Source organism: Drosophila albomicans, chromosome 2R (assembly GCF_009650485.2).
Source record: "Drosophila albomicans strain 15112-1751.03 chromosome 2R, ASM965048v2, whole genome shotgun sequence".
NCBI lineage: Eukaryota > Metazoa > Arthropoda > Insecta > Diptera > Drosophilidae > Drosophila > Drosophila albomicans.
This window is the reverse complement of record NC_047631.2, coordinates 22,666,817-22,693,253: the sequence shown is the minus strand read 5'-3', so window position 1 is coordinate 22,693,253 and position 26,437 is coordinate 22,666,817. Positions and strand designations below refer to the sequence as shown.

General features: G+C 39.7%; 3 protein-coding genes across 3 annotated transcripts; 2 read left to right on the top strand and 1 right to left on the bottom strand.

Moving 5' to 3' along the window:
• Nucleotides 1-6,823: 6,823 nt before the first annotated feature.
• On the bottom strand, nt 6,824-8,674 carry LOC117574208 (UDP-glucosyltransferase 2). Its single transcript, XM_034257912.2, has 2 exons — nt 8,389-8,674; nt 6,824-8,328 (listed from the first exon to the last, which is right to left on the bottom strand). The coding sequence occupies exons 1-2, from the start codon at nt 8,633-8,635 to the stop codon at nt 7,019-7,021; spliced, it is 1,557 nt and encodes a 518-aa protein (XP_034113803.1). The 5' UTR covers nt 8,636-8,674; the 3' UTR covers nt 6,824-7,018.
• Nucleotides 8,675-16,109: 7,435 nt separating this feature from the next.
• On the top strand, nt 16,110-18,646 carry LOC117574207 (probable aconitate hydratase, mitochondrial). The gene has a single exon (XM_034257911.2). It carries the CDS (start codon nt 16,193-16,195, stop codon nt 18,554-18,556), a length of 2,364 nt encoding a protein of 787 aa, XP_034113802.1. The 5' UTR covers nt 16,110-16,192; the 3' UTR covers nt 18,557-18,646.
• A 284-nt stretch (nt 18,647-18,930) lies between these two features.
• Nucleotides 18,931-21,497, top strand: LOC117574206 (probable aconitate hydratase, mitochondrial). The gene has a single exon (XM_034257910.2). It carries the CDS (start codon nt 19,042-19,044, stop codon nt 21,412-21,414), a length of 2,373 nt encoding a protein of 790 aa, XP_034113801.2. The 5' UTR covers nt 18,931-19,041; the 3' UTR covers nt 21,415-21,497.
• Nucleotides 21,498-26,437: the final 4,940 nt, after the last annotated feature.

The following is a 26,437-nucleotide window of genomic DNA, read 5'->3' as shown; positions in this document are numbered from 1 at the left end:
TCTACTCAGTTTATTATAACTCTTTATGAGCAGAATTTTTTACAACATTGCTTCACTTTAATTATCATCTCTTTAAGGCTGAATCTTTAATCTCCCGCTACTGTAATTTATCCATCAGTTTAGGCTTTTTACTGACTAGAAGCTTTCCACAGTTTTTTGCATGGCTTCTACTCAGGGCCAGGCTTAAAAGTTTATCCACAACTTTCAGTGCTAAGTCCGTACTCCGAACGTGGCATGCCACAAAAAAGCAGCCACACAAGCTAGACACCGCTAAAACCACCCACAACCCACATATTTGCCACACAGATTCAGTTATTCAGTTCACTGCCACTCCCACTCCCACTCCCACTGACACTGACTGCACTGGGTGCATTTAGCATTGCATAGTTTTGGCTGACATTTAACTTTGTCGCTATTGTTACGCATTTTTTGCTGCTGCTGTCGCTGCTGCTTGCAAACGTGATTTGCCATCCTTCGCCATCTAGGCTTTCACTACAACAGTCCCAAATTTTTTTCTATGCGCTGCTTTTGGCAAGGACGTGCTCTGCCTAGCCCCCGAACTCTCTTCCCGCTCTCTGTACTTTTTTGGGTAACAAATGCAACGGAAAACCTATTTCCTTTGTAGGATATGAGAAGGAAAATGCTTGTTAGCGCCATACGAGTCACTCACTCTCCCTCTCTCACTCTCTCTCTTTCGTGTGTGAGTTTTGCCAATGTCTGTTTGCGGAATGCCATTTGCCATTTGCGATTTGCATGGCACTATTTGCACAACCTTGAACTTGCTGCTACTTCTATACTATACTAGATTACAGGAGGTCGGTCGGTCAGCGGTGAATGGGCGGGGGGCAGGTAATTTCAACTTGCAGTCACGTTAAGCTAACAGGGCTAATTTTGAAGCTGCAGCTGACACAAATGAGCACAGGGCCACACAATTTACAGTTAACAGTTGCTGTAGAAGATGACAATTAAAGTTGTCGTCCCGGCCACAGCGACGGCCAAGGGAGAGGAAGTAAAACTTTTAATTGCGCATACGACAGGTGGAACATCAGCAAACAACAAAAAACAATTTGTGTGCGATGTTATCCATGTCAATTAGTGAAGTGAAATAAATTCACAAATTTCTAGCATTTGCGATTGACAAGTCTTAAAAAAAATATCGTTACTAATTAATACAACATTTATTTACGTAAGAGTCAGCCCAGGCTATGTCGAACCTGTGGCCAATGCCTTGTCTCAGTTGTCAGTTGTAAAATTGAATTCAAGTCCCCGTTTCGTTTGGCTTTTCAAAGATTTATAACATAGCTCCGCACGGACACTGGCCATGGCATGCCAATGGCCTCGTATTGATAAGCACAATGCCCGCTGGCCGATCGACTTCGTTCTGTGTATGTGTGTGTGTTTGTGTGTGTGCTATGCGCTGTGTGTCAGTGACAGTTACCGATACATATAACGACCCACACACATAGCATATAGAGTATACTCTACACTCGGCACACAACGCTGGCGACAAACTTTTTAATCAAATTTTTTTAACGCAATTTCTTTTCCATACTTTTTTGTTCGACTCGCATACTGAGACATGCCGCTGTTGCATATGCATGCTCAATTGTGTTTGTATTGGCAAAGGACATGCTTTGTGATTTATACACACATCACACTCACCCACACACGAATACACTCATACAGACACAAAGCACACCCAGACATAGAGTGGGTGCGCCTGTAAGCAAACAACAGCTTTTTTTGATTTATGAGCGCTTTGGGTGCCGCCGCCGACGACGACAACAACAACGAACAAGAGCGTTCGAAACGACAACAACAACAACAACGACAACAACAAATAGCAAAAGAATCGAACCAACAATAAAGCGACAGCAAAATATATTGAACTCAGAACTTTTAAGCAAGTTCAAACGTGCAAGTCAATAACAAAAAAACAAAAATCTGTAGAAAAAACGGGAGAAATAAATGCTAAATACGGATAAACCATAAGATAGAGCTAAAAACAATTCATTTCGTTAAGCTGTAAATAAGCATTATATGCTTTGAACAATGCACTCGAATATTGTGAGGAAAACTGTTTTTGTTTTTACTTACTTTTCAGAACATTGAAAATAAATAAAATATATTTGTAATATACTGTAATTTAACACACATTTAAACTGAAGTATGCTTCGATATAAATTAATCCTCTGCACAATTTTTTTTTAGCATCAAACTTTATTTATTGCAAAAAAGAACATTCTTCAGTTACTGCCAGTTAGGTAATGTCTATTTTCTTAACGGAATCATCAAATTGTCTATCGATCTTTATGACTCCCACTTGACAAAGACACAAAATGTTATTTATATATATGATATAACGTAGCACATGAATTTTAATTAAGCATGCCCGCAATTGCTGGCCCAGCTTACCGATGGTCTGGACATGTTTGCTCTGGGTTTTGTGAATGTCAGTGGGAATGAGATTGGCGCAGGCATGCTATTGGACATATGAAATTTTGATTGATGGCTCCCAGAACAGCGAGTGCACTATGGCTTTATCTGACTATCGATTGTCGCTGTCATAAAAACGCTAAAAAACAGAATAAAGAAAGAGGAGAAAATCCAGAAGCGAGGCTTATGCAAATCAAGACATGCCGCATACATCACATTGTTTCCCCGACGCCTGTGTCGGTGTGTGTGTGTGTGTGTTTGCCCTTCTCCACCCCTCTCCATCCCTGGTCGTATCCACACAACTTGTCAAAACTTGTTGTGCCTTTGATTTTCTTTTTTCTCTTTGGTGTTTTAAAGAAACTACTAGTGGAAAAAATATTGCCAGTGCATATTGCTTTCCGTTGTTTGGCAGCCGAGCACTTGCGGCACTTGCAACAGCCGAGTTGATTTTTGCATATTTTTTGATAGTGACGGCATTAGTCTCCAGTGGGTTGGCACATAAAAGCGCAGTTATAGACTGATTGTCGACACATACATCCAAACCACGTTTGCCATATAAACAGAAACAGATGGCTTCGCACTCTACTAAAATACTAACATACTCACAAATACTCACTATACTATATACTCGTATATATGTCTGGAGGAAAGGAGGAAAGATTTATGTGAGTGACAGTTTCGAGTTTTCTAAATAACCTGTAATTGGTCTTTAATGTTTGTATGTAATGTAATGTATTTTAAATTTTATTGGTAAGTTACGAATGTTTCTTGAATGGAATATTTATGAAATTAAATGAACTTTTTTTTTGATTCGCTATTTAATTTAAATGTATTGTTAATATTCATGTTTTAATTTAATATTCCAATTATATTATTATGTCTACAATATATATATTTGCCATTAGTTACTTCTTATATTCGCCAAAGATTTTATTATACTGCAATCTGAGTATTTCGCACAATCAACTTGGCATAAGTTCGCTGGAGAAAACAATACGAGATGAGGGAGGACTTTTGCCGCATTGGTGTTGCCTGCAATAGAAACCACTGAAGTGGCAACTTTGAGAGGCGAGAGTGAACTGCACATTGTACACCTTGTGCATAGTTTTGGGTATAGCTATAGGTATAGGTCTAAAATAATTGCCTGCACTTTAAGTGTGCCATTAGTACTAAATTACAGACAGCAACCAGCCCAGCCAGCAGCTACCAACAGCTGCAGCAAGCCAGCTAACGGCACGGTCTAATTACGCGCCAAAACTGGAAAATGTGTAAAGCTGGTGGGAGAGAGAGCGAGAGAGAGAGAGAGAGTCTGGGGGGGAGAAAGGCGTTTACCTGCCTAGCACCCATTCATGCAATCCTCTCACTGCTTTTGCTCATCCCGCGTGGCATCAGCAGTAGCTGGAAAAGTAAAGTGCGCTAATGGCAATTAGAAGTTTACCGAGTGCAGTCAAAAATTGTAACGGCTGCCTCGCATAGCTGCATTATTGAACATTCTGCTAATTGCCGTATAATTATTGCAGTTAAAAAATTTAGCACGATTTCCAGCTGCCTCTTTGAGCTGGCAGAGACAGACATTGCCCCAAAAAGACCCGAAATACTTGACCGTATAAGCACACATTGAGCACAATTTGCAGCACAAACTCGCACATATTCATATATGTAAATTACGTATACGCAATGTTTGAGCCAAGCCACAAACATTTGCATTGACCCCAGATCGGACAATCCTGCAAACAGACAGCATTGCGTTCGTGCAGTAGCTTCAGCTAATCTAAATATTTTGGCAAAATCTTATAATTAAGAAAAGCATTTTGGTTGAGTGGTTTTAATGAAAAACAAATACGGGAGTTTACACATACATATATCTAAGCAATTCAGTTCCCGTGCCCTACAGACATTCAACTGAGGCTTATGACAATAACCACACCCTCTCTATTAATCTAATTTAATATTTAAATTCTTAAGGCTTTTTTAATTGCCGTATTAAGTATTCATTTAAAGTATTCGGTTGACAAAATGCAAAGTTACTACAAAGTCAATAAAGATTATATTTAAATATTAAATGTCAATTTTTATATTAATTTGCAAAAATTGTTTGGCTTGCAATTGAGGTCGATTAAAAAAAAATGCATTATGCGTAGCGATAATTGACTAAAGTTGACTGCAACATCAAATCCTTCAAGAAATGTGTCACGCCATAAAGTATGCAACGTTGTCGACTTTCGAGCTGCTTATAATTACGCCTTAATTGAACCATACCTTCGTCGTCGTCGTCCACGACTACGTCGTACTCTCCGTCGTTTTCTTCGTTACCTGCCACAACTCGCACGTAAGCAAGTTAATGATGCAATCGTTTACAAGCCTTTGACACGACATTCCCGGGTTACGCCCGATTGCACCCGGAACTTAATTTGCAATCTGTTAAAGTTTTGGACTCATTTTTCAGGCATTCAGCGAAGGGATTTCAGACTGAGACAGAGAGAGAGCGAGCGAGAGAGAGCTATAGATTATCTGCATGTGCATAATCTGGCACAAGTTTATTAAAACATTTGCATGGAACAGTTGCAGGTTTGAACCAAAGTGAGTAACTCCTAGCTTATAACTGGCAACTGGTAATTTAGAGCCATCTGTTTGGTCACGCCCACAAATTGTATTATATGAAATATTTTATTACAGTCAAAAAGTTGAATATATATGCAATTTTTTGGGTGGGCTGGGATGCACATTAACCCGTTTTGTTGGCCGGCTTCTAAAGTTACCTTTTTCAAACTATTTAGCATAACGATGGGGGCTCATTATGAGGCCATGGGTCCAACGGTCGGTCCTGACAGCCAGCCAACTTTATTTGCACCATGCATTTGGCTCAACCGATTCCAGGGCCTTCCTCCCAAAAACTGTTGGAGTTGGAGGTGAAAACTGAACGTTGGCGTCCTGGGCGCCAGGCACGTAAAATATGCGCAGTTGTACACGGGCAGTGTATGCCAGAGATCACTTGACTATAAACGAGATTAAAAATTCAATTACGTTGGAGTTGGAAGCTGAACCTGAAACTGCAGCTAGTGCACAGCACAGCGAATGGGAAAAAAAAAACGAAAAAATAAAAATAAAAATCTAACAAGCGAGCCAGAAGTTTTTCCGAACAAAAAAGACAAACGCCCTGGACCTGGCCAAGTGAGTTGCTTTCAAGTCAAAGCGTACGCCACACGGAGTATAGTATAGGAAGCTGGACGCAGGAGCACTAGAAGTGGTCAGTGCCGGCGACGTTGTCGCAGCCAACGGAAGTTGACAACAATTTATGTGCCTGAAACGGATACAATTTACAAGCCGGGCGCGGTGTATAGTACGTGTAACTAGAAGGCGGCCACCAGGTATATGCAACCATAGAGGAAACGATTCAAGAGGGAGAAAGAGCATATGGTGATGGGGCACATTGGCTCTGCAGGTGTGGCCGGTGCAAACTTCAAACGGAATTTTGTGTGTGAGTACTTAGTGCAAAGTGGCCAGTGCGACTTTTTCGGCCACCCGGTTGTTAGTGGCAACTCCCACACCCACTAACAGAGTGAGAGAGAACGAGAGAACCAAAAAGCGAGAGAGAGCGATACAGAAAAAAGCGAATGTAGCATTTGAATTCAGTTTCAAAGTTAAAGTTGATAAAAAGCCAGTGATTTAGGGGCACATGTTCTGGCAACAACCGACACATGTAGCACTGTCAACCAAGCGTAAGGTAAAAAAACGAATGAAAAGAAAAATAAATTCGATACAAAAACCTGTCTGCAATTAAGATAAAGTTTTGACTTGTTAATTTCCATCAACTTTCCCAGCTCAAACGAACTGTGAATAAATTCAGCAACAAGAATATAAACAAACGAGTGAGTGCTGTGTATAAATTCATTGCATTCGTTTAATATTTTTCAATGTCAATTCGATTAATGTTACGTATACGCACCAAACAAGCAACCGCTGTGGGCACTTTGCTTCAATTGCTTTTATTTTGTTTGTCGCAGAGCTATATGTGTTAAACATTTCCCACACATCCACCATCCAAATTAAGCGCGCTACTTCACAGTAATTCATAGAGTAGGTTGATTAGATTAAACGGGTTTTTAGCTTCAATATATATTTAGCTTGAATAATGAGTTAATTTATGACATGTTTTGACATAAAACTTGTTGTTGTTTATTTAAATTTTTAGATTGATTATTTGTTTTTTAAGAAATAACTTAATTCATTGTGTTTCATTACTTTTTTATTACTTCTAATTAGTGAATGTATTATGTTTATTCGTAGATAAGCAGTCGATAAGAACTATCTCATCTATTCTCGCAGCTTTGTACTACTTAGTGAAGGTCAATTACCTTTTATCTTGGTCTACAAAATTTCAGTATACAAACCCCTTTTCTATTCTGCTTATTTATAACAGTGCTTTTAAAGTTTTGTATTGTGAAAACATCTTATCAGACTGTATGGCCCCAATAAGTGACAGATAATTTCACAATACAGCAGTTCAATTTAATACGATTACTTAATTCGTAGCACTTACACAATTGATAACAAAATGATAATTTGATAGCTTTAAATGTCCCTAATGCTTCTTTTGCTTATCAGTTCGTTTTTGTTTAGTGGCAAAGACTTTGCTAAGCAGCCAACAGCTCAGCTTGACCAGCACAACAAGTGCTAGAAGTGGCAGCCCAACTAGCACCGCCGAGGTATCCCAGCCATGCAGTTGGAAGAAATTCAAATCTCGCGACGTCGCCCTCATATGTGGAGCTCCCTTGTGGCGGATCACGTATTCCGTCCACCAAACTGCACGTTCCAGCGATGATTCTGGCTGATCGCGATAGCGTTCTGAGATGAGGGCGGCAGCATTTCCATAGCTTGGCGTGGTCAGCAGAGTGTTGATGGTTTTCTCCAACTCGGCCTGATTTAGGTTTTGCAAATCTAATCCCAGACCAAAGCCCATGCGCTCGGCGCGTTTGACGTTCATGAACTGATCGTAGAAAAAGGGGATTCCCAAAATGGGCTTGCCAAAGAATACACTTTCAATGGTACTCAGAAGTCCACCATGACTGATGAAAAGCTTAACATTTTTGTGAGCCAGAATGTCGGGTTGCGGGAACCATTTGCTGAGGAACACATTGTCTGGCTTGTTGGGCATGTTGTCATCCTCAAATTTCCAAAGTACACGTTGCTTGAGACCTCCAAAAACTTTCAATAGAGTATCACGCGTTTCCTGTGGCAAATCTTTGCTCTTCACATTCGATCCCAATGAGAAATAAATGACACCATCACGTGAACTCTCAATAAACTGTTTGACATCCTCCGGCAGTGGCTTCGGCTTGTGAGCAATGTGAAGTCCGCCCACTTCAATCATGTTGGGCAAATAGGGTCGTGGATAACTCAGAGTAAAATGCTGGCCCAGCAACATGAGATCAAAACTATCCAACACTTCATCGAGGGTCTTCTTCGCATTGGGGAAGTATTTGGCATACTGCTTTTCCATAGCTGGCGAGTGAATCCAGTAATGAGCTGCTCTTTCTACCCAAACTTCCCATTTGTTACTAAGACGTTCCGAAAATGTCATTGGATTCGATAGTGACAAGGTGACAAGTGGATTATAGGAAAGCGGTGATATATTTCCCATATGAAGATCAATATGATAATCATTGCCATAGCTTGAGAAGCCAATGAGCGATGCATTGAAATGTTGTGCCAGTCCAAACAAAGATTCTGTCTGCACCATCTCGGCCAAGACAACATCGAACTTTTCGCCGGAATGCATCAGTTTCTGAACAGCTGGCTCAGAGAGAACACAATCAATTATATTTTCAAGCATCTCTGAGAAGAATTTCTGTTGTGCCCAAACGCCAGGAATATTCATACCCGCAAGCATTTCTATAAATGAATAGAATATTGTAGTATTATTTTAAATCAAAATCTTTGTTTATTACTTACCATCGTAATGATCATTAATTTTGGGAGCGAGTATGAATCTAACATTGGGAACAGGTTTGTTTACAAAGGGGCTGATGACGGTCACTTCATGTCCACGGGCTGCCAATGCTTTGAAGTACGACTCAACAAAAATATACTGGGAGCGACCCGGAAAACCCAAAGTCAGCAATATTTTCGCCCCCTGCGTCTGCGGCGCAAGGTGGAAAAGACCTAGCAAGGTCAGTAACAACAGCGGCAATAGTTTCATGATGAGCTTTTGTTTGTGTAACTCGTTTGATCTCACAACATTAACTGAGCTCTCATTCGCTACAAACGCAAGTTTTATAGCGAATAACTAGTTGTCTCTCTGGCTCGAGCTTTTCGTTGATAAGCAAGCTTTCGGTTTGACGAAAAAATATGTCTAATCACGCTTACGGAATCTACCCGCTAGCAAAGTTTGCTGATCAGCTTTTTACTTGCAATCATGATGTCAGCTATTTTTTCACGGCACGGGCTTTGGTTATTAAATAGGCAAGAGTATGAAAGAGAGCAAATTATTGTTATAGAGTGGGTGTTTCCCTTACTCTTACATACATTTTATTATTAATTATATTGTGGAATAAAATAAACATAATTAAGAATTAACGCAAATACTGAAAATATTTGGTTTAATAACCATCAAAAAGGGAATTTCCTTGCAATTCCACTCAATAAAGGAATTGTAGATAAGATAGTCTTAGCAAAGTTGCAAGATTGTGGTCAAACATTTCATCATTCATGAAAAAACTTAATCGGATAGTAACCTATCAGGCGTTCCTCTTCATCAGCTCTTATCACATCATTATTTACCTTATATTAGCAGTAATAAAAACAGCACAAGTTCTCCAAGTGGAAACATGTACAGAACACTTTAAATGTTAAATCAATCACTACGTGAACTAAAATATCAGTTTTGCCAAAAGTACATTTGAAATTAGCATTCAAGACGCTCACGCATTAGCCAGTTATTTACAAAGTAATTGCGAATAGTAATAAGGCAAGTTCTTAAAGTTGATCATATTTTTAAAGAGCTTCTGAAGACGAGGACAAAAGTGCTAGGTAAATTCCCCAAAGTGAGTGCGTGCGAAGTGCAGGCCAAACAAGCGAAGGCAAAGCAGGCAACTAAAAACAAAACGCAAAAACAGGAAACAGGACGACACAAATACCACACCAGACCACACCATAGGGACCATCGGATGGTCCAATGCAGCAGTAGGCGGCCATCTGGAAGTGGGCTGTGGCCAATGCGCGTGAAACTGGCCAAGCAGAAGAGCTGTTGCTGTTGCTAGAGCTGTAGCATCCAACGATGCCTAAGAAAAGAAATTATTTGCTTAAGCGACGGTAAAGGACCTTGTCCGGGTTTCCTTTCGCCAGCAATGCTAACAGGAAAAACGGAGCAAAAAAAAAACAGAGCACAAAATAACGAAGAACAGAAAAAAAAAAAATATTAAACTTTTATGCTCGCAAAAATGTTAAGTGTATGTCCGGCGGGAAAAATTGTTACTGTTAATTTATAAATAAGGTCGAGCTGTTGTGGGTTACTGATGGAACACCCACACACACACACACACAGCTCTTCCACCCTCATGCTCGTTCTTGGTCTTGTTCTCATCTTCATCTCAACCCCTGGCAGCGAACGGAGTGGTCTATTTGTTTTCACTTAAATTTTATTTGCCTTCTTGCGCACATTTTCACTCCTTTTTCACGAATTTTGTGTTTGCGTCTTGTTCCTGTCGTTGTTGTTGTTGCTGTTGCTGTTACCGCTGTTGCTGTGCTTTCATCTGGCCTTTTCTTTTGTCGCCTATTATGCTTTGCCTTGCCTTGTTACTTAATTCCATTAAGTTGCCTGATTATTTTCACCAAAAAAATAAAAATAAATATGAATACAAAGCGTACCACAAATTTAAAAGGGAATGAGTTCACCATCTTCTTATGTTTTGGTTTTTTTATTCTTCTTGTCCCAATTCGGTTTACAATTCTTTTTATTTTTTCCTTAAATGGAATCATTGTTGTAGACGAGCGCTCTACAAGTGCTTAGGGATGAGTTTTTGGTCCATTGTCGACTCTAAGTCACTTATATAAATATCCACAGTTAAAAAAGGTGTTTTTAGCCGCATGTGGCCAACTTCCTAGCAACAAGTTTAATCAAAAGAATAACTCAAAATAACAGGATGCTTTGAGGAATATAGAATGGAGAAATAGCGACTGCAAGTGCTGAATTTTATGATCAAGTGTCTGGACTATTATTAACCAGGCTTATGTTGCTAGGAGTCCAAGATAAAAGATATGGCTTCTACAGCTGCTCTGTTGACAAGGCTTTAAGTATTGTTTGCAACAAGCACTTGGCGCACATGTCTGTCCAAACACAAATAGCAATAGCAACAGCAAATAGCAAAGACAGCAAAGTCGGCAACTACTGGCAAAAACAACTTAGGATTTTCAAGGAAAATACCCAAATGGCATTGGAACAATTTGTGAATCAACGAAAATCATTTTTCATTTGTTTTCATTTCCGTTGTATGATGCATAGTTTGTCAGTTCTACCCAAGTGCGTGTGTGTGTGTGTCTTGTGTGACTTGACAAAATGTTAAGTGACAGTTGCGTGTTGCATAGTCTGCAGTTTCAGGTGTAACTGAAGCTGCATACTGGCAACTCGCTCAGGCAGATACAATTCTTGAAATTTCTGATAGGAACAGAAACTAAAGCAAAGAAGAAGATAGAGAACAGAAAAAAAAAACTAGAAAACGAAATGCCAGACAACACTGACAATTGACTTTTATTGCTGTTGACAGGCGAACGGATTGCACTGGGCATTGCATTGGTAAGATGCAAGTTCAGATTCCCCAGTAGCGACTTTGTCAATTCCCAGCTATTACGTTTTACTTAACATTTCAGCAAATTACGCACCATTGTCTATGGCCCGAGAGTTGAGCTCGCAGCCGTCCAGTTGCAATTTCTCGACATTTCCTTTTATGATTGCTCACTTTTTTTTTGCTTTTTGTCTTTTCCAATGCGGACGCATTGACATTTTTGAAGGGGCGTTGCCTTTTTGGCCGGATATGGACAAGCACCCGTGCACTTACGCCAATGACAATTGCATAAGCACAATTTCCGGATTTCACAAAAATATCTAGACCAAGATGATGGCATTGGTGTTGCCAGCAAAAGCTTCCGAATAGTTCAAGCTAAAAGCAGAAATTAACTTCATCAAGTCGCGCAAAGAATACTCTAATTTCGTTTGTAAAAATTATATTTTGATATTTTCCACAGTGAAATTAATTTTGTTATGTTTTTTAAAATAAATACTCGTTGCTTTATTAAATAAGAATTTTTAATAATATTTAAAGAAGAGTATACTTGTAATATAATTTTTCTTTTCAGAGAGAGCACACTTCAAGCAATATTAATATTAATCTAAATTATTTCTTTGCTTTGATATTCAGCACTTTATTGATATTGTTTCTTAGTGTTTTCTCTCAAGTAAGTTGTAAAACAAAGTCAGGTTACTCTCAAAGTAATTGGAATCACTTTTCTCTATATTACATGCAACAGGAAATTAAAAAGCGCTCTCGCTGTGCAATGACTATGACTATGTACTAGTCTGTGTGTATGTGCGTGTGTGTGTGTGTGTGTGTGTGTGTGTGTGTGTTTGTGTAAGACCTTCAGCCTGCAAGTATGCTACAAATTTATGCGTACGTCTTAATCAAGTGTGGATGGTACACACGGCGGCGGCCACAAGTATGCTGCAAATTTATGTGCATCGTGTTGAAGGTGAACTGAAAACAAGAAGTAAAAGATGCCGAACATGAGCCAAAGTAGCATACAACTATACTTGCTGCCTTTGGGGCGTGTAAGAGGCAGTTTGCTTGGCTTAAAGCAAGTATTTGCTAAAGCACAATTCGCCTCTCATTGTTTCTTATCCAATTTTGTTGCGCTCGACTGCGTCCGCACTTCAGAGACTGGTCTCCATATCGGACCTCAAGCTCAGGGAGTTCAACGGCGTTCAGCTACAGTTCAAGAATTTTTTACGCTCGTTCGTTTTGTGTTCACGTTATAATCCATCCGGGGAATAATTATTGTGTACATACTCGTATTATGATAGTGGCATAAAAACCAAGGGTTTATCGTTGACTTGATGGACATAGGGCGCCATTCAACGAATGAATCCGCCAGCCGCCGACGCCGCCGCCTTGAGTCGCAAGCCAGCAATGCGAAGATGGGCAATAAATTTGCGTATTTTTAAGTGCTGCTCACTGAAAGGTTATTTACGTTGGAAAGTAACTACCCAGAGCATGGAGCGCATTGGGTTTTTTCGTTTTTTTTCGGTGGATACTTCACTCAATAAACAAGCTTAAATCGCTAGCTAAAGGACGAGCGAATAACTGCGTTGAAAGAACTCTCAAGTATCTCTACTTAACAACTCTTTTGCTTTAATGCCCATAGATCATCATGAATTATATTTTTGCTACTCTTTAAGACTGACGCTCATAATTTTCTGGTCCACTAAATGGAGTCATTTACTTGCACGCAGTGGGGCCGCGGGCAATAGGCAGTAGGTAGGTATAGGAAACTGAAAAATTAAATCTAATTATGTGCGGCTAACAGCTTCAGCCACAACAGCAGCCAGCAGAGAATGGTGCAGTTTTCGCAGTTGGTCAACGTAGCCGACTTTGCTTTCTTTTTACTCAACTGACCCGCACAAATGCGGCTATTGACGGAAACAATGCGGATAAAAGCGACGCTGCATGCAATCAAACAGGCCAAACAGGGTCGGACCATTCCAGATGCCAGGTGGTAGGTGGTAGGTGGCGGTTGCCAGGTGCCAGGTGCGCCAGTTGACTAACAGTTGGCTCTAATGCAACGTCATCGGAGCGCAGCGATGGCAGTAAGTGAGAAACAAAAGAGCTTAGTGGATGGAAGGAAAAACAAAACAGAATTAAAACAAGAAGATGTAGATGGGAACTGAAACTGAAGCTGGAATTGTGTGGAAGGAGTCATGAGGCAGGAGCAAACTGTGGCCGAGTTATTGCCTGCAGTTAGACGCACTTGGTGGGGTGTGCAAAGCCGGTAGTGGGAAGAAAAAAAATCCATATTTATACACAAAAGGGGGCTCAGTTTCATTATGGTGATGCGGCTGAGCGTAGTGGGTGTGGCTCAGTTACTTACGGCTCAATGGCGCTGGAACTCGTGTGGCGCAATTGCGGTAAAATATGTTTGCACAAAAGGAAATCGCCAAAGCCATGTGTGCGGGAAATGCTGAATTTGTCTGCCGGGCACACTAAAACAAAGCTGCACTCGTGGGTGTCCTGGTCAATTGCATGGGCACCAACAATTGCCAAACGTTCAACACATTCCAGAAATCGTATTTACGGTTGAAGATTAACATTTTTCATTTTAGAAGCATTTAAATAACTTCCACAAATTTCTCTGAAATTATTTTTTTTTATACAAATATTTCAAAGTGTTATGTACAGATTAGTTGGGCATTTAATAAAGTTATTATTAAACTTAGAATCATAATAAGATGACATTTATATAACATATTTATAATAAAAATATTGTCTACAATAAATATTAATTCTTAATATTAATTATTATATTATCTTAGATCAAAATTAATAAACAGCTTTTTGAGCGAGAGTTTGTCTATCGGAATTCATATAAATGTGCACTATTTCTTTTCAAGTATTATGGCAATATGGCTGCCGGAACGCCAGAAACTATGCTATGCTATATGTCCAACTATGGCGGCACTTCCGTTGCCGCTGCCGTTACTGCTGCTGCAGTTGTCTCTTCGCATCCTTTTCGTTGTCCACATCGTCATCGCTGTCGTCGTCGTCGTCGTCGTTGTCGGCATCGTCGTCGACGTCTGGACTGGACTGGACTTTTGGGAATATTATTGAAAAGTTTAACCGCAAGCTGTGCTGAGGCTGCAGCAGCAACGGCGCAATGGCAGCAAAAAACAAACGTATTGTTCGCTAGCTTCTGCAAAAACGAGGATTAACATTCTTTTTTCTTGTTTTTTATTTTTTTTTTTTGTGTAGCGCAAAGTTTCAGTTTTGTTGCAACTTTGGCCACAGACACCACCGATACCACAGTGCCACAGCCAGCCGCATGCTCGTTCAGTTCTGCCCACCACACTCAACGGGGCAGTACATAAATTTTCTCAGCAATTTTCAAGCATTTTCCCACTGCAGCTGCATTTACTTTGCGCCCCAATCAGACAACAAGTCGACAAAGTAAAAACTTAAAATGACAAGAGCCAAACGAAACTCCAATGCGCTTCGCAGCAAATGAAGAACTCCCAAAACAAAATCTTATGGAACATATTTATTTTAATACAAAGTACCATCAAGCTAGCCCACTAATGTATAATACAATTATGTACTATAATAAAGTAAAAGATATAAGCTTGTGGTTTAAAGCGTAGCGTATATCTACGCATAGGTGTTTGTTTTAGGGCGAGCAGTTTTTTTACTATTTTCAGCTAGCAAGTTCAATCGCAGGCAATAAGTTTTCGGAATTTATGGGAAAAGTTTTTGAAGGCAATAATTTCAAAGCATACGAGGCGAAGGACAGTCTGTATCATATGATCTACAAGCTTTTGATGAAATTAGAAGCAAATATATTTAAGCTAATTGGATAGTTTTCATTTTGCGACTTGTGACCAATCAAATGAGTACACTAAATTGTCATTTTTGAAGTACAATATCCACAGCCTTGACATTTTATATCCCTCAATCAATGAAGGCTACAAATGGGTATGCCACTGGTAGTATAGCAGCAAAGGCAAATCTAGATTGATAAATATAGAAGAAATCATTTTGCTGGGTATCTCTATCAAGATTACAAAACGGCAAACCAGAATCGTGGCCAAATCCAATTGGTCGAGGGTCAACTATGCAATTTTGTGTGTTCCGTTTTTGGGGGCAAAATTGAATCCATCAATTATAGAAAATCATAGTCAACGTTGTGGCAAGTTCGATGCTTGGTTTGTCATATGAAATAAGTTTTCTGAGTTAAGCTAGTGTGTGTGTGTATAGTGTGCCAAGTAGTTGGCAATCAATTTTTGGCATTGTTACAGCCACTGCCTACTTACTAGTACAACAACCCTCTCCTGCCACCCCTTTTGGACAGGCGACCCTTGTCAACAGCATTGTGGCAAACAGGCACGTCAATTTCAATTGAATGTGGTGCAGCCAACTACCGGTCTGGCTGACCATTGTCCAACGTGTAGTGTGTCCAGCTCCATCCATTATGACACTCGGCACACTGTGGCAAACACAATCGCTGGCTGGCTGCAGAGCCACAGTTTCGTTGTGCATCTCTCACTTGCCGTTGACACTTTGTGCTCTCTCCATCTCCTGCCTTCACTGCACTATTCTGCTCGTCGCCCATCATAAGTAAATGACGTGTGTTGTCCAGCTCTTTGCCACTTGTATTGTAGGTGAACGACAGTTGGCCTCTGGCACATATGAATCCCGTCAGATTGTAGCTACCTGTGCTGCATGGGGCATGGCATTCGAGTAGTTTCAGCAGAGTTGCTTGTTGCAACATCAATTCCCTTGACATGTATGCAACCCTCAGGCACTCACACAGAATGCTGACTTTAACTTCGTGCAAGGATTGAATTTGGATTTCGCAGATGCTCATCATTACATTGTTCTTTCAAAGAAGCTTAAGCTGTCAAAATTTGACATTTTCTAACAGTTGCTAAACTCTATAGAACACAAGACCAACAAAATCACAATAACAAATAAATCACATATTAAAAAGGTGTTTGACCATGTCCACTATGATCTTCGCTCAAGCCGCAAAAACAGTGCCAAAACTCTGCAGAAAAGCTGTTGGTCCATTGATGAGCCAGCAATCGTACAAGAGTTCTAAATCCGACGCTGTTCCTATGGCAAACCTTGAACCAGATACTGTTTTACCTTACAAAAAACTCAATGAGAATCTGGAATGCATTAGGGACCGCTTAGATCATCCTTTGACTCTTTCCGAAAAGATCCTCTATTCTCATCTAGAAGATCCCTATGAACAGGAGATTGAACGAGGAAAATCATATTTATTGTTACGCCCAGATCGCGTGTCGATGCAAGACGCAACAGCTCAAATGGCGATGATGCAATTCATTTCATCTGGATTAAATAAGGTGGCTGTACCATCAACTATTCACTGTGATCACTTGATCGAAGCTCAAACATCTGGTGAGCTCGATTTACAACGCGCAATTGAAAATAACAAAGAAGTCTATGACTTTCTGCAAAGCTCAAGTGCCATGTATGGATTAGGCTTTTGGAAGCCAGGCAGTGGAATTATTCATCAAATTCTTCTTGAGAACTACGCTTTCCCAGGGCTATTGATGATAGGCACCGACTCTCACATTCCCAATGCGGGAGGCTTAGGTGGTGTCTGTGTGGGAGTAGGTGGAGCTGATGCTGTAGATGTCATGGCTGGAATGCCTTGGGAATTGAAGTGCCCAAATATAATTGGAGTTCATTTGACTGGCAAAATCAGTGGGTGGACTTCACCTAAAGATGTTATTTTAAAAGTAGCCGAGATACTTACAGTTAAGGGGGGAACGGGAGCAATAATTGAATACCATGGAGAGGGTTGTGAATCAATCTCTTGTACGGGCATGGCGACTATATGTAACATGGGTGCCGAGATAGGGGCAACAACGTCAGTGTTCCCTTTCAACGAGAGAATGGTGAAGTATCTGTGCGCTACCGGAAGAGGAGCCATTGCTGAAGAAGCCGAAAAGTATGAGGAGATGCTAATACCAGATGAAGGGTGTAAATACGATAAAGTTATTAAGATCGATCTGGATAAATTAGAGCCATTAGTAAATGGACCTTACACACCCGATTTGGCACATCCAATTAGTAAACTTGGGGAGAACTCTGAGAAGAACGGTTATCCGATGAATATAAAAGTCGCACTTATCGGCTCCTGCACCAATTCTTCATATGAGGACTTGGGACGTTGTGCCAGTATTGCTCAAGATGCAATTGATCATGGTCTGACAACTCAAGTACCATTTAATGTAACTCCAGGCTCAGAACAAATTCGAGCAACAATTGAACGTGATGGAATTTTGGACGTACTCCAAAAATTTGGTGGAACTGTTTTGGCTAATGCATGTGGACCATGCATTGGTCAATGGGATCGCAAGGACGTAAAGAAGGGAGAAAAGAACACCATTGTCACATCGTATAATCGAAATTTTACCGGTCGGAACGATGCGAATCCGGCGACACATTGCTTTGTGACTAGTCCTGAGATGGTAACCGCCCTCGCTATTGTTGGATGCTTAAGCTTTAATCCATTGAAAGATGAATTGACTGACAGTAAAGGAAAAAAGTTTAAGCTTAAAGAGCCTAAGGCTGATGAGCTTCCTTCTGATGGATTTGATCCTGGGCAAGATACTTATACAGCTCCTCCCAAAGGTAAAAGGAGCAAAGTTACAGTGAATCCTAAGTCAAAACGTTTGCAGCTTTTGCAGCCTTTTGAAAAATGGGATGGCAAAGATCTAACCGATCTCACAGTTTTGATAAAGGTGAAAGGAAAATGTACTACTGATCACATCTCAGCCGCCGGGCCCTGGCTCAAGTATCGTGGACATTTGGACAATATATCGAACAATATGTTTATTGGTGCTGTGAATGCTGAGAACAACGAGATGAATAAAGTGAAGAATCAGCGAAGTAATGATTGGGGAACAGTGCCCGATGTTGCTCGAGACTATAAAGCTAACAAAATTAAGTGGGTTGCAGTCGGAGAGGAGAACTACGGAGAGGGTTCTTCCCGAGAACACGCTGCACTAGAACCTCGACATCTTGGTGGAGTGGCAATCATAGTTAAGTCTTTTGCTCGAATTCACGAAACTAATCTGAAGAAACAAGGCCTACTTGCTTTAACATTTTCCAATGCCAGTGACTATGACAAGATCCAACCAAACAGCAAATTATCCCTACTCAATCTTGCTAAGTTGACACCTGGAGAACCAGTTGAATGCGAGATTAAAACCGGGGGCAATTCTGAGAAAATAAAACTAAATCATTCGTTTAATGCGGAACAGATTGAATGGTTTAAGGCTGGCAGCGCTCTTAATCGAATGAAGGAGACGCTAAGTAAATTAAAATAATAAGTAAAATTAAATGTAAATAAATTATATGTATAAAGTATTGATTGAAATCATAAAATACACATTAAAAATTGTTTATTTTTAATATAATCTCTTTGTTTAAATTAAGTAGAAATAAAACGTGAAGATAATAAAGAAATGTAATGTTGGAGTTCATTATCGCTTTTTTTAATATATATATATTTTAGAATTTGAAGTATCCAGCATTTTTGGTCAATTGTATAAACATATGAATGTGAGTATTTGTCAAATGTATTTGTAATATTCTAAAGCCCTTGTTCCCTACAGATTCAACAGTTATTATATTGACGTAAACTGTTGACTTGTTTACTTTTTCTAAAAATAATAGACTTTTCAAATAACTTCAAATTCCCCTATTCTTTATAAAGAGTTTTAGTTTTCATTCAACATTGTGACAAAATTAATACAAGTTTTTGATATCTCACATTTTGTATTTTATTTAAACAATATTATTTTTACTTACCATGTCTAAAAAGATAATTTCACAGACCGCCGAAAGGGTGCGCAGACTATGCCGAAAGGCTGTTAAACCCTTGATGAGTCCATGGAATATGTCAATGAGCTCGAAGGCTTCTGGTGTTGAAATGTGCAGGCTCGAAAAAGGAAATCCCTTGCCATATAGACTGTTAAGCCAGAAATTGGAATGCATAAAGAAACGTTTAGATGGTCCACTTACTTTATCGGAGAAAGTTCTATACTCTCATATTGAAGATCCTAGCGGGCAGGAAATTGAGCGAGGAAAATCATATTTGTTGTTACGTCCCGATCGAGTAGCACTGCAAGACGCAACAGCTCAAATGGCGTTGATGCAGTTCATCTCATCTGGATTAAGTAAGGTGGCTGTGCCGTCAACGGTGCATTGTGACCATTTGATTGAAGCACAAAAATGCGGCGAGCTGGACTTAAAGCGAGCGATTGATATGAATAAAGAAGTATACGATTTCCTAGCTAGTGCATGTGCCAAGTATGGATTGGGCTTCTGGAAACCTGGTAGTGGTATTATTCATCAGATTATATTGGAGAACTATGCTTTCCCAGGACTACTGATGATAGGAACAGACTCTCACACACCGAATGGGGGAGGTCTAGGTGGTCTCTGTGTTGGAGTAGGTGGAGCGGATGCTGTAGATGTGATGGCTGGAATGCCTTGGGAATTGAAGTGCCCAAAAGTGATTGGCGTTAATTTGACTGGCAAAATCAGTGGCTGGACTTCGCCTAAGGATGTTATTTTAAAAGTAGCCGAAATACTTACTGTTAAGGGAGGAACGGGAGCTATAATTGAGTACCATGGAAAGGGCTGTGAGTCCATCTCTTGCACGGGCATGGCAACAATTTGCAACATGGGCGCCGAGATAGGGGCAACAACATCAGTGTTCCCTTTCAACGAGAGAATGATAAGGTATCTATGTGCTACCGGAAGAGGAGCAATTGCTGAAGAAGCTCAAAAGTTTAAAAAGTTATTGGTACCAGATGAGGGGTGTAAATACGATCAAGTTATCGATATCGATTTGGATAAATTAGAGCCCTTAGTTAATGGACCTTACACACCGGATTTGGCTCATCCAATTAGTAAGCTTGGGGAGAACTCTGAGAAGAACGGCTATCCGATGGAAATTAAAGTCGGACTGATTGGATCATGCACAAATTCATCTTACGAGGATATGGGACGTTGTGCCAGCATTGCCCAGGATGCAATAGATCATGGACTTAAGACGAAAATACCATTCAATGTAACTCCAGGCTCAGAACAAGTTCGAGCAACGATTGAACGTGATGGAATTCTGGAAGTTTTTAACAAATTTGGTGGAACTGTTTTGGCTAATGCATGTGGACCATGCATTGGGCAGTGGGATCGCAAGGACGTGAAGATGGGAGAGAAGAACACCATTGTCACATCGTATAATCGAAACTTTACCGGACGAAACGATGCGAATCCGGCAACACATTGCTTTGTGACTAGTCCTGAGATGGTAACCGCCCTCTCTATTGTTGGATGTTTAAGTTTTAATCCATTGAAAGATGAATTGACTGACAGTAAAGGAAAAAAGTTTAAGCTTAAGGAACCCAAAGGCGAGGAGCTCCCAGCAAAGGGATTCGATCCCGGTCAGAATACTTACAGTCCTCCACCAAAGGATACCAGAAGCAGCAAGGTTGTCGTTGATCCTAAATCGGATCGCCTACAGCTTTTGCAGCCTTTTGAAAAATGGGATGGCAAAGATCTAACCGATCTCACAGTTTTGATAAAGGTGAAAGGAAAATGTACCACTGATCACATCTCAGCCGCCGGGCCCTGGCTCAAGTATCGTGGACATTTGGACAATATATCGAACAATATGTTTATTGGTGCTGTGAATGCTGAGAACAACGAGATGAATAAAGTGAAGAATCAGCGAAGTAATGATTGGGGAACAGTGCCCGATGTTGCTCGAGACTATAAAGCTAACAAAATTAAGTGGGTTGCAGTCGGAGAGGAGAACTACGGAGAGGGTTCTTCCCGAGAACATGCTGCACTAGAACCTCGTCATCTTGGTGGAGTGGCAATCATAGTAAAGTCTTTTGCTCGAATTCACGAAACTAATCTGAAGAAACAAGGCCTACTTGCTTTAACATTTGCCAATGCCAGTGACTATGACAAGATCCAACCAAACAGCAAATTATCCCTACTCAATCTTGCTAAGTTGACACCTGGAGAACCAGTCGAATGCGAGATTAAAACCGGGGGCAGTTCTGAGAAAATAAAACTAAATCATTCGTTTAATGCGGAACAGATTGAATGGTTTAAGGCTGGCAGCGCTCTAAATCGAATGAAGGAAACGTTGGCAAAATCAAAAAAGTAATTTGAAATTTACTTTTGTTAATGTGTTCCATGTAAATCGATTGTGTTTTCGTAATGCTGAAATATATTTGTTAATTTATTTTATTGCCAATTTGTTTAGCTTAATTTTTGTTTTTCACAATAATGGCCAAATGATTATTGAAAGCTAAAATAACACTTGCATTGGGTTTTTATGCGAACTGAAAAATTTGTGAGACCCAATTTGAAATTTAAAGAACTTCAATTATTAGCCTATAATAGTGGCAGGCGAAGAACATACAAGAAATATGTTTGCAGCCAAGGCTGATATTCATATCATAGAGTAAACATTTTCTGAAATTGAATTTAGTTGAAAAGACACAAAAACCAAGCACACATTCATAAGAGTGTTAGATTTCTAAACAGCAAACGGCAAACAGACAAGCCATGCAATTTGACTTAAACATATTTACGAATATTTTCTAGCTTTAGCTTCTCGAACTAAGCCAGATAGTTGAAGCATCTCTATCGTTGCTCGCCAACAATGTGAGTCTCTGTCATTTGCATACTTTGCACTTATATGAATTTAATCCTTGCGTCATTCTATTCGAATTCCCTGTGTAAGTGTGTTTGTTGCTTATACAGGAAAAGTTTATTATCTTTCATTCGTATAGATTTTTAATATTGTCTGTTATTTGATAGTCTTTGAATATGGACAATGTTTTTTTTCCTTTCAACTTTTTGTGTTACAATTTTAATTGCTTTTGGAATATTGAATTTTTTCTTGTAATATTTGTGCAAATATTTGAATTGTTATGAGAAATTGCAAAATTTTTAAGAGAACTGTACTCGTAATTAACATTTCAGTACATTTTTCTTTATTTTTGAACTTTTTGGCAAGAGCTGAACGACAATATTATTAAGTTTCATAAAGAATTTTATTCAGCTGACAAGCATCGAGAATTACTCACTTGGTTGCTACGCTATAAGCGTAAATCACGCAAATGACAAGTGGCAATAACATTGGATGAGCGTAAAAGAAAACTAAAATTGAACCCAAGCAGAAGAAAAAAAAACAAAAATCCAACGCACATAAATTGCATTTTAGCCGCTGGCGAGGTAAACAGCCGCAAATGCCACAGAATGAGAGAGGAAAAAAGCACAAGAAAGAAAATGGAAGGAGAAAAAACCAAAACTCAACAATAATCGAAAAATTATATCCACACACTGCGCTAGAGAGAGTGTGTGTGTATGGGTGAGAGAGAGAGTTCGAGTCTGATTCTGAGGAGGGGTAAATCAAAGAAACAAATAAAATGGGCAAATACAAGCGAAAAATCCATAATACACACACACATACATGCAGACGCTGCCACACACTTCGTGTGGGGGAAAAACGTTTTGAACAGCTCGAATTAAGTTAAGCACTTTTATTTATTATTAAAAAAGTTTCAAGCTGGCAGCGTGCAAAACAGAGCAAAAATCTGTGTGGGTAGAGAAATCAGCAAAATCTGCGCATAATGCAAAGAAAATCCCAAATTTATCGTATCACTTAGATGGAGTGTCATATGGGGAATGCCGGTGGCTCAACGTTGTTGGCCACAAACATTCTCTATCCTCTATCCCTCGACGAAAGGGGTTAAAATGCGCATTATGAGCACATCGCATATACTTTACTTTACTCTACTATACTATACTATGCATATGTATGTATGTACTTGTGTGTACTTGTCGATGTGTTTGTGCATTCATAATATAACTGTTGATTATTGCGCCAACACGCACTCAGTGTAAGTGAAGCAGCAGCAACAGCAGCCAAGGAGGTTTGGTGCCAGGCGCACAGCGCGTATGCGCAATATTATTAGATATTGAAAGCAGCCATCGATGGCAACGTTGATATCGTGCCAAAAGCAATTGAAAGCAGCAGAAATACCAACATATGAATTTTTTTTGCGTTTTCTCTGTCACAGCATAAACATCTATAAAAAGCATACATATATCCATACATATATATAGACACATAGTGCTTACTATGTGTTGGGTCGAGTAACGGTTTTAAGTGGGCGCATCTCTAGCCTTGATGCAGCAGAAGAAAACTCTGGCAACTCCTTCAATGAATGTATGCTATACATACATATATAAATGTGTGTGGCACAGTATTAAATCGATGGCAATGTGGCAAAAATTTGTGGCAGATTATTTATTAGCGTAATGGCTTTAAATTGCAATTGCTGGCAGATGGCCGAGTTGGGGTTATGTCAAATTATCCAATATGTCAACTTAAATGCTGGCAAATGTTAAACGAGAAATGCAACAATTTTTTGGCAAATTACAGCTTATGCATTTTTTAATCAAATTTAATACGAGCAAATCTTTAAGAATAAACATTGTACATATTTACCCGAGTTAATGTCTTTGCTTATCTAATACAGTGGATCTTTAGTAGGATCATTGCCTGAGCACACACTTACTCCACTACTATCTCAACATCTTGCTCCTTCATTCGTTATACGATTTGTTTTCTTTTCTGTTCCATTCGCTTTTCGTCTGGGCAATTTCAAAATCAAATCTCACAAATTCACAACTGGCAAAACTACCAACCAACTACGATGGACGACGGCACACGATGAAAAAATATAAAGCACAGAAAAAAAAAATAACGAAGAAAAAATGCAACGAAATTGCTAACGCCAAGCGAAAATCTAATAAAAGAATAGCTCAAAATCGGTGTGTAAAAATCAAATAAACGCTGCAACTGCAATGCCAAACCAAGCTGAGTTTTTCTTTTGGAGCAGCAAAAGTTTGTTTTTCGCCTTGTGCCCAAGTTTTGTGCGTTTTTAAATGGCAGAGCTGTTGGCGCAAAAACCATTGGAAACACATGTCCAGCAAACAGAGGACGACAAAAGGATGAGCAGCAAAAGCATCAGAAGGAGCTGTTAGGAAGGAGCATCACAAATGTTTGTGTTGGTTTGCTTTCTTGCTTCTTTTGGCCATTACATTAAGTTTGCTATCTCACAATGCGAATGTGTGTGCGAGGGGGAACTCCTCCCTTCTATTCCTTTTTTGCCTTTCGCTTGCCACATTCATACATATCAGCATTAAGTGGTTGCCTTAGTCGTCGTATCTGTATCTGTATCTGTAACTGCGTCTCTGCTTCTCTCTGTGTATCTGTGTCTGTTTGGCCAGCATCTGTGTAAAGATGTGTCTGTGGCTCTTCAACTGAAGAGCTCTGAGCAACGGCTGCCTTTAATGGCCAGCGATTCGTAATATTTTTAATATTTGCTCAATAAAATGTCTGACAATTTTTGTCGTTACCACTTAGACTCATTACATTTATTTGTTTGTTCGCCTGCTTGCCTTACTGCGATAATCCGATTTGGTCAGCACGAGAAACCAAACGAACCAAGTCATTTGCTTAACACTTTACCGTGCTCAGCTATAAAAATATCCTGTAAATAATAAAAAGAATTTTAACTAAATTTGTTAATATTAAAAATACAAACATATACTTTAAAATTCTTAAATGCAATTCAATATTTTAGTTTTAGTTTGTCTAATTATTTTATATTTAAAGTCTACTATACTCAGCTGCGAATTTTTTGGGGGTATGCGACAAGCCGGGTTATAACAATAACGCGAGAATCCACGCATTATTCTTCATATGACATGTAATCCTTTTTGTAGTTCTCGCAAATCCTTTTGCTGCTGTTGTTTTGTGCTGTGTGGCAAGTCATAAAGTTTAATTTAGTTTTAAGCTTTTGAACTGGAAAATTGCATGACCAGCCAACGCTGAGATCTGCAACAAAAGTGGAGTGGTGTTCACTTACTTTTTAGCAGTGCACACACACAATGTCGACTTGAGGCAGAGCAGCAACAACTACAAAAAAAAAAAAAAAAAAAAAACAAAATAGAACAACAACGAGTGGCAGTACACTGACTACCACAAATGTCAGTCAGAATGACGTTTCATGCGCCATTTGAAGAGGACGCGTTGACCGTCCCGCAAGCCCGCCATCCACTGCAATGAAAATTGACAGCGCCTTTGTGGAAAACGCACAGCTTTAGCCGCAGAAGGATGGGTGCAACAGAGGCAGGAGCAAAAGTTGAAGCTTGAGCATAGAGGGAGATGGCATCATGGCTGTTGGCTGCTCTAAAATTAACACACGTTTAATATGCAAGTCGTGCATAAATTTTCGTGCTGCCATTTTGCGCTCTCTCACTCACTCCTTCTCTCGCGCTCTCTCTTTCTCTGTCTGTCTGATGGCAGTTTCGCTTGTCCGAGAGCTTTATGCTTTTTAATTTACCGTCAGACGTCAGGCCAACAAGGACGACAAGGACCACGACATTGCGGGCGACATGTCAGCGCCACTGGAACGCCCGCGTTCGCAGTCAACGCCAGAGTCAGAGGCAATCATGGGCAATGCTTTCTTTTTTCTCTGTCTCTCAATTTTGATGCGACTTTTCTCTCTCGCTCCCTCTTGCACATCTGTTTTTGGTCTCTTTCTATAACCGCCATTGTTGTTGTTGGCATACGTGCAATGGTCGACGGCAGCTCGTTATCATCATTATTATCATGGCCAGCATTAATGTTGATGCGCTTTAATTGGCAATTGAGTTGATGCAAGTCGCCGACCCAGACTCAGACCCCAAGTCAGGCCCAGGACCAGGCTCATGTCCAAGTAGAGCTCACAGTGACCTCTGCCAAATAGCCTGACAAGTGCCACCTAGCGTAAATTTTATAATTTCATTATAAATTGCCTTTACGACCAGCAAGCAATCCCTGCATGCATCTATTAAAGCCACAAGCTGGCTACTTTCAAACTGTATTTAAGCCTTGCCATAACTCAACGAGTTGAATGCATTTATTTATCTCTAATTTTCTTACTAGAGGAATTTAATTAAAAATAAAATTAATGAGCCTATCAAAAGGTATTTCAAACTGAATTTATTAAATTAGCTAGTTGGCATAGTAATAAATGGATAATTTTATTTCTATCCGGAATATTTTCTACATTTTATATTTTGAAAAATAGTGCTGTAAACAAGTGAATTTATGTGTTTTGCACAAT

Bases quoted from the DNA above. Each gene is read 5' to 3' on its own strand.
- LOC117574207 (XM_034257911.2), top strand. From the start codon at position 16,193: ATGTCCACTATGATCTTCGCTCAAGCCGCAAAAACAGTGCCAAAACTC.
- LOC117574208 (XM_034257912.2), bottom strand. From the start codon at position 8,635: ATGAAACTATTGCCGCTGTTGTTACTGACCTTGCTAGGTCTTTTCCAC. The intron at 8,329-8,388 runs GTAAGTAATAAA...ATTCATTTATAG, and splicing joins AATTAATGATCATTACGATG to AAATGCTTGCGGGTATGAAT.
- LOC117574206 (XM_034257910.2), top strand. From the start codon at position 19,042: ATGTCTAAAAAGATAATTTCACAGACCGCCGAAAGGGTGCGCAGACTA.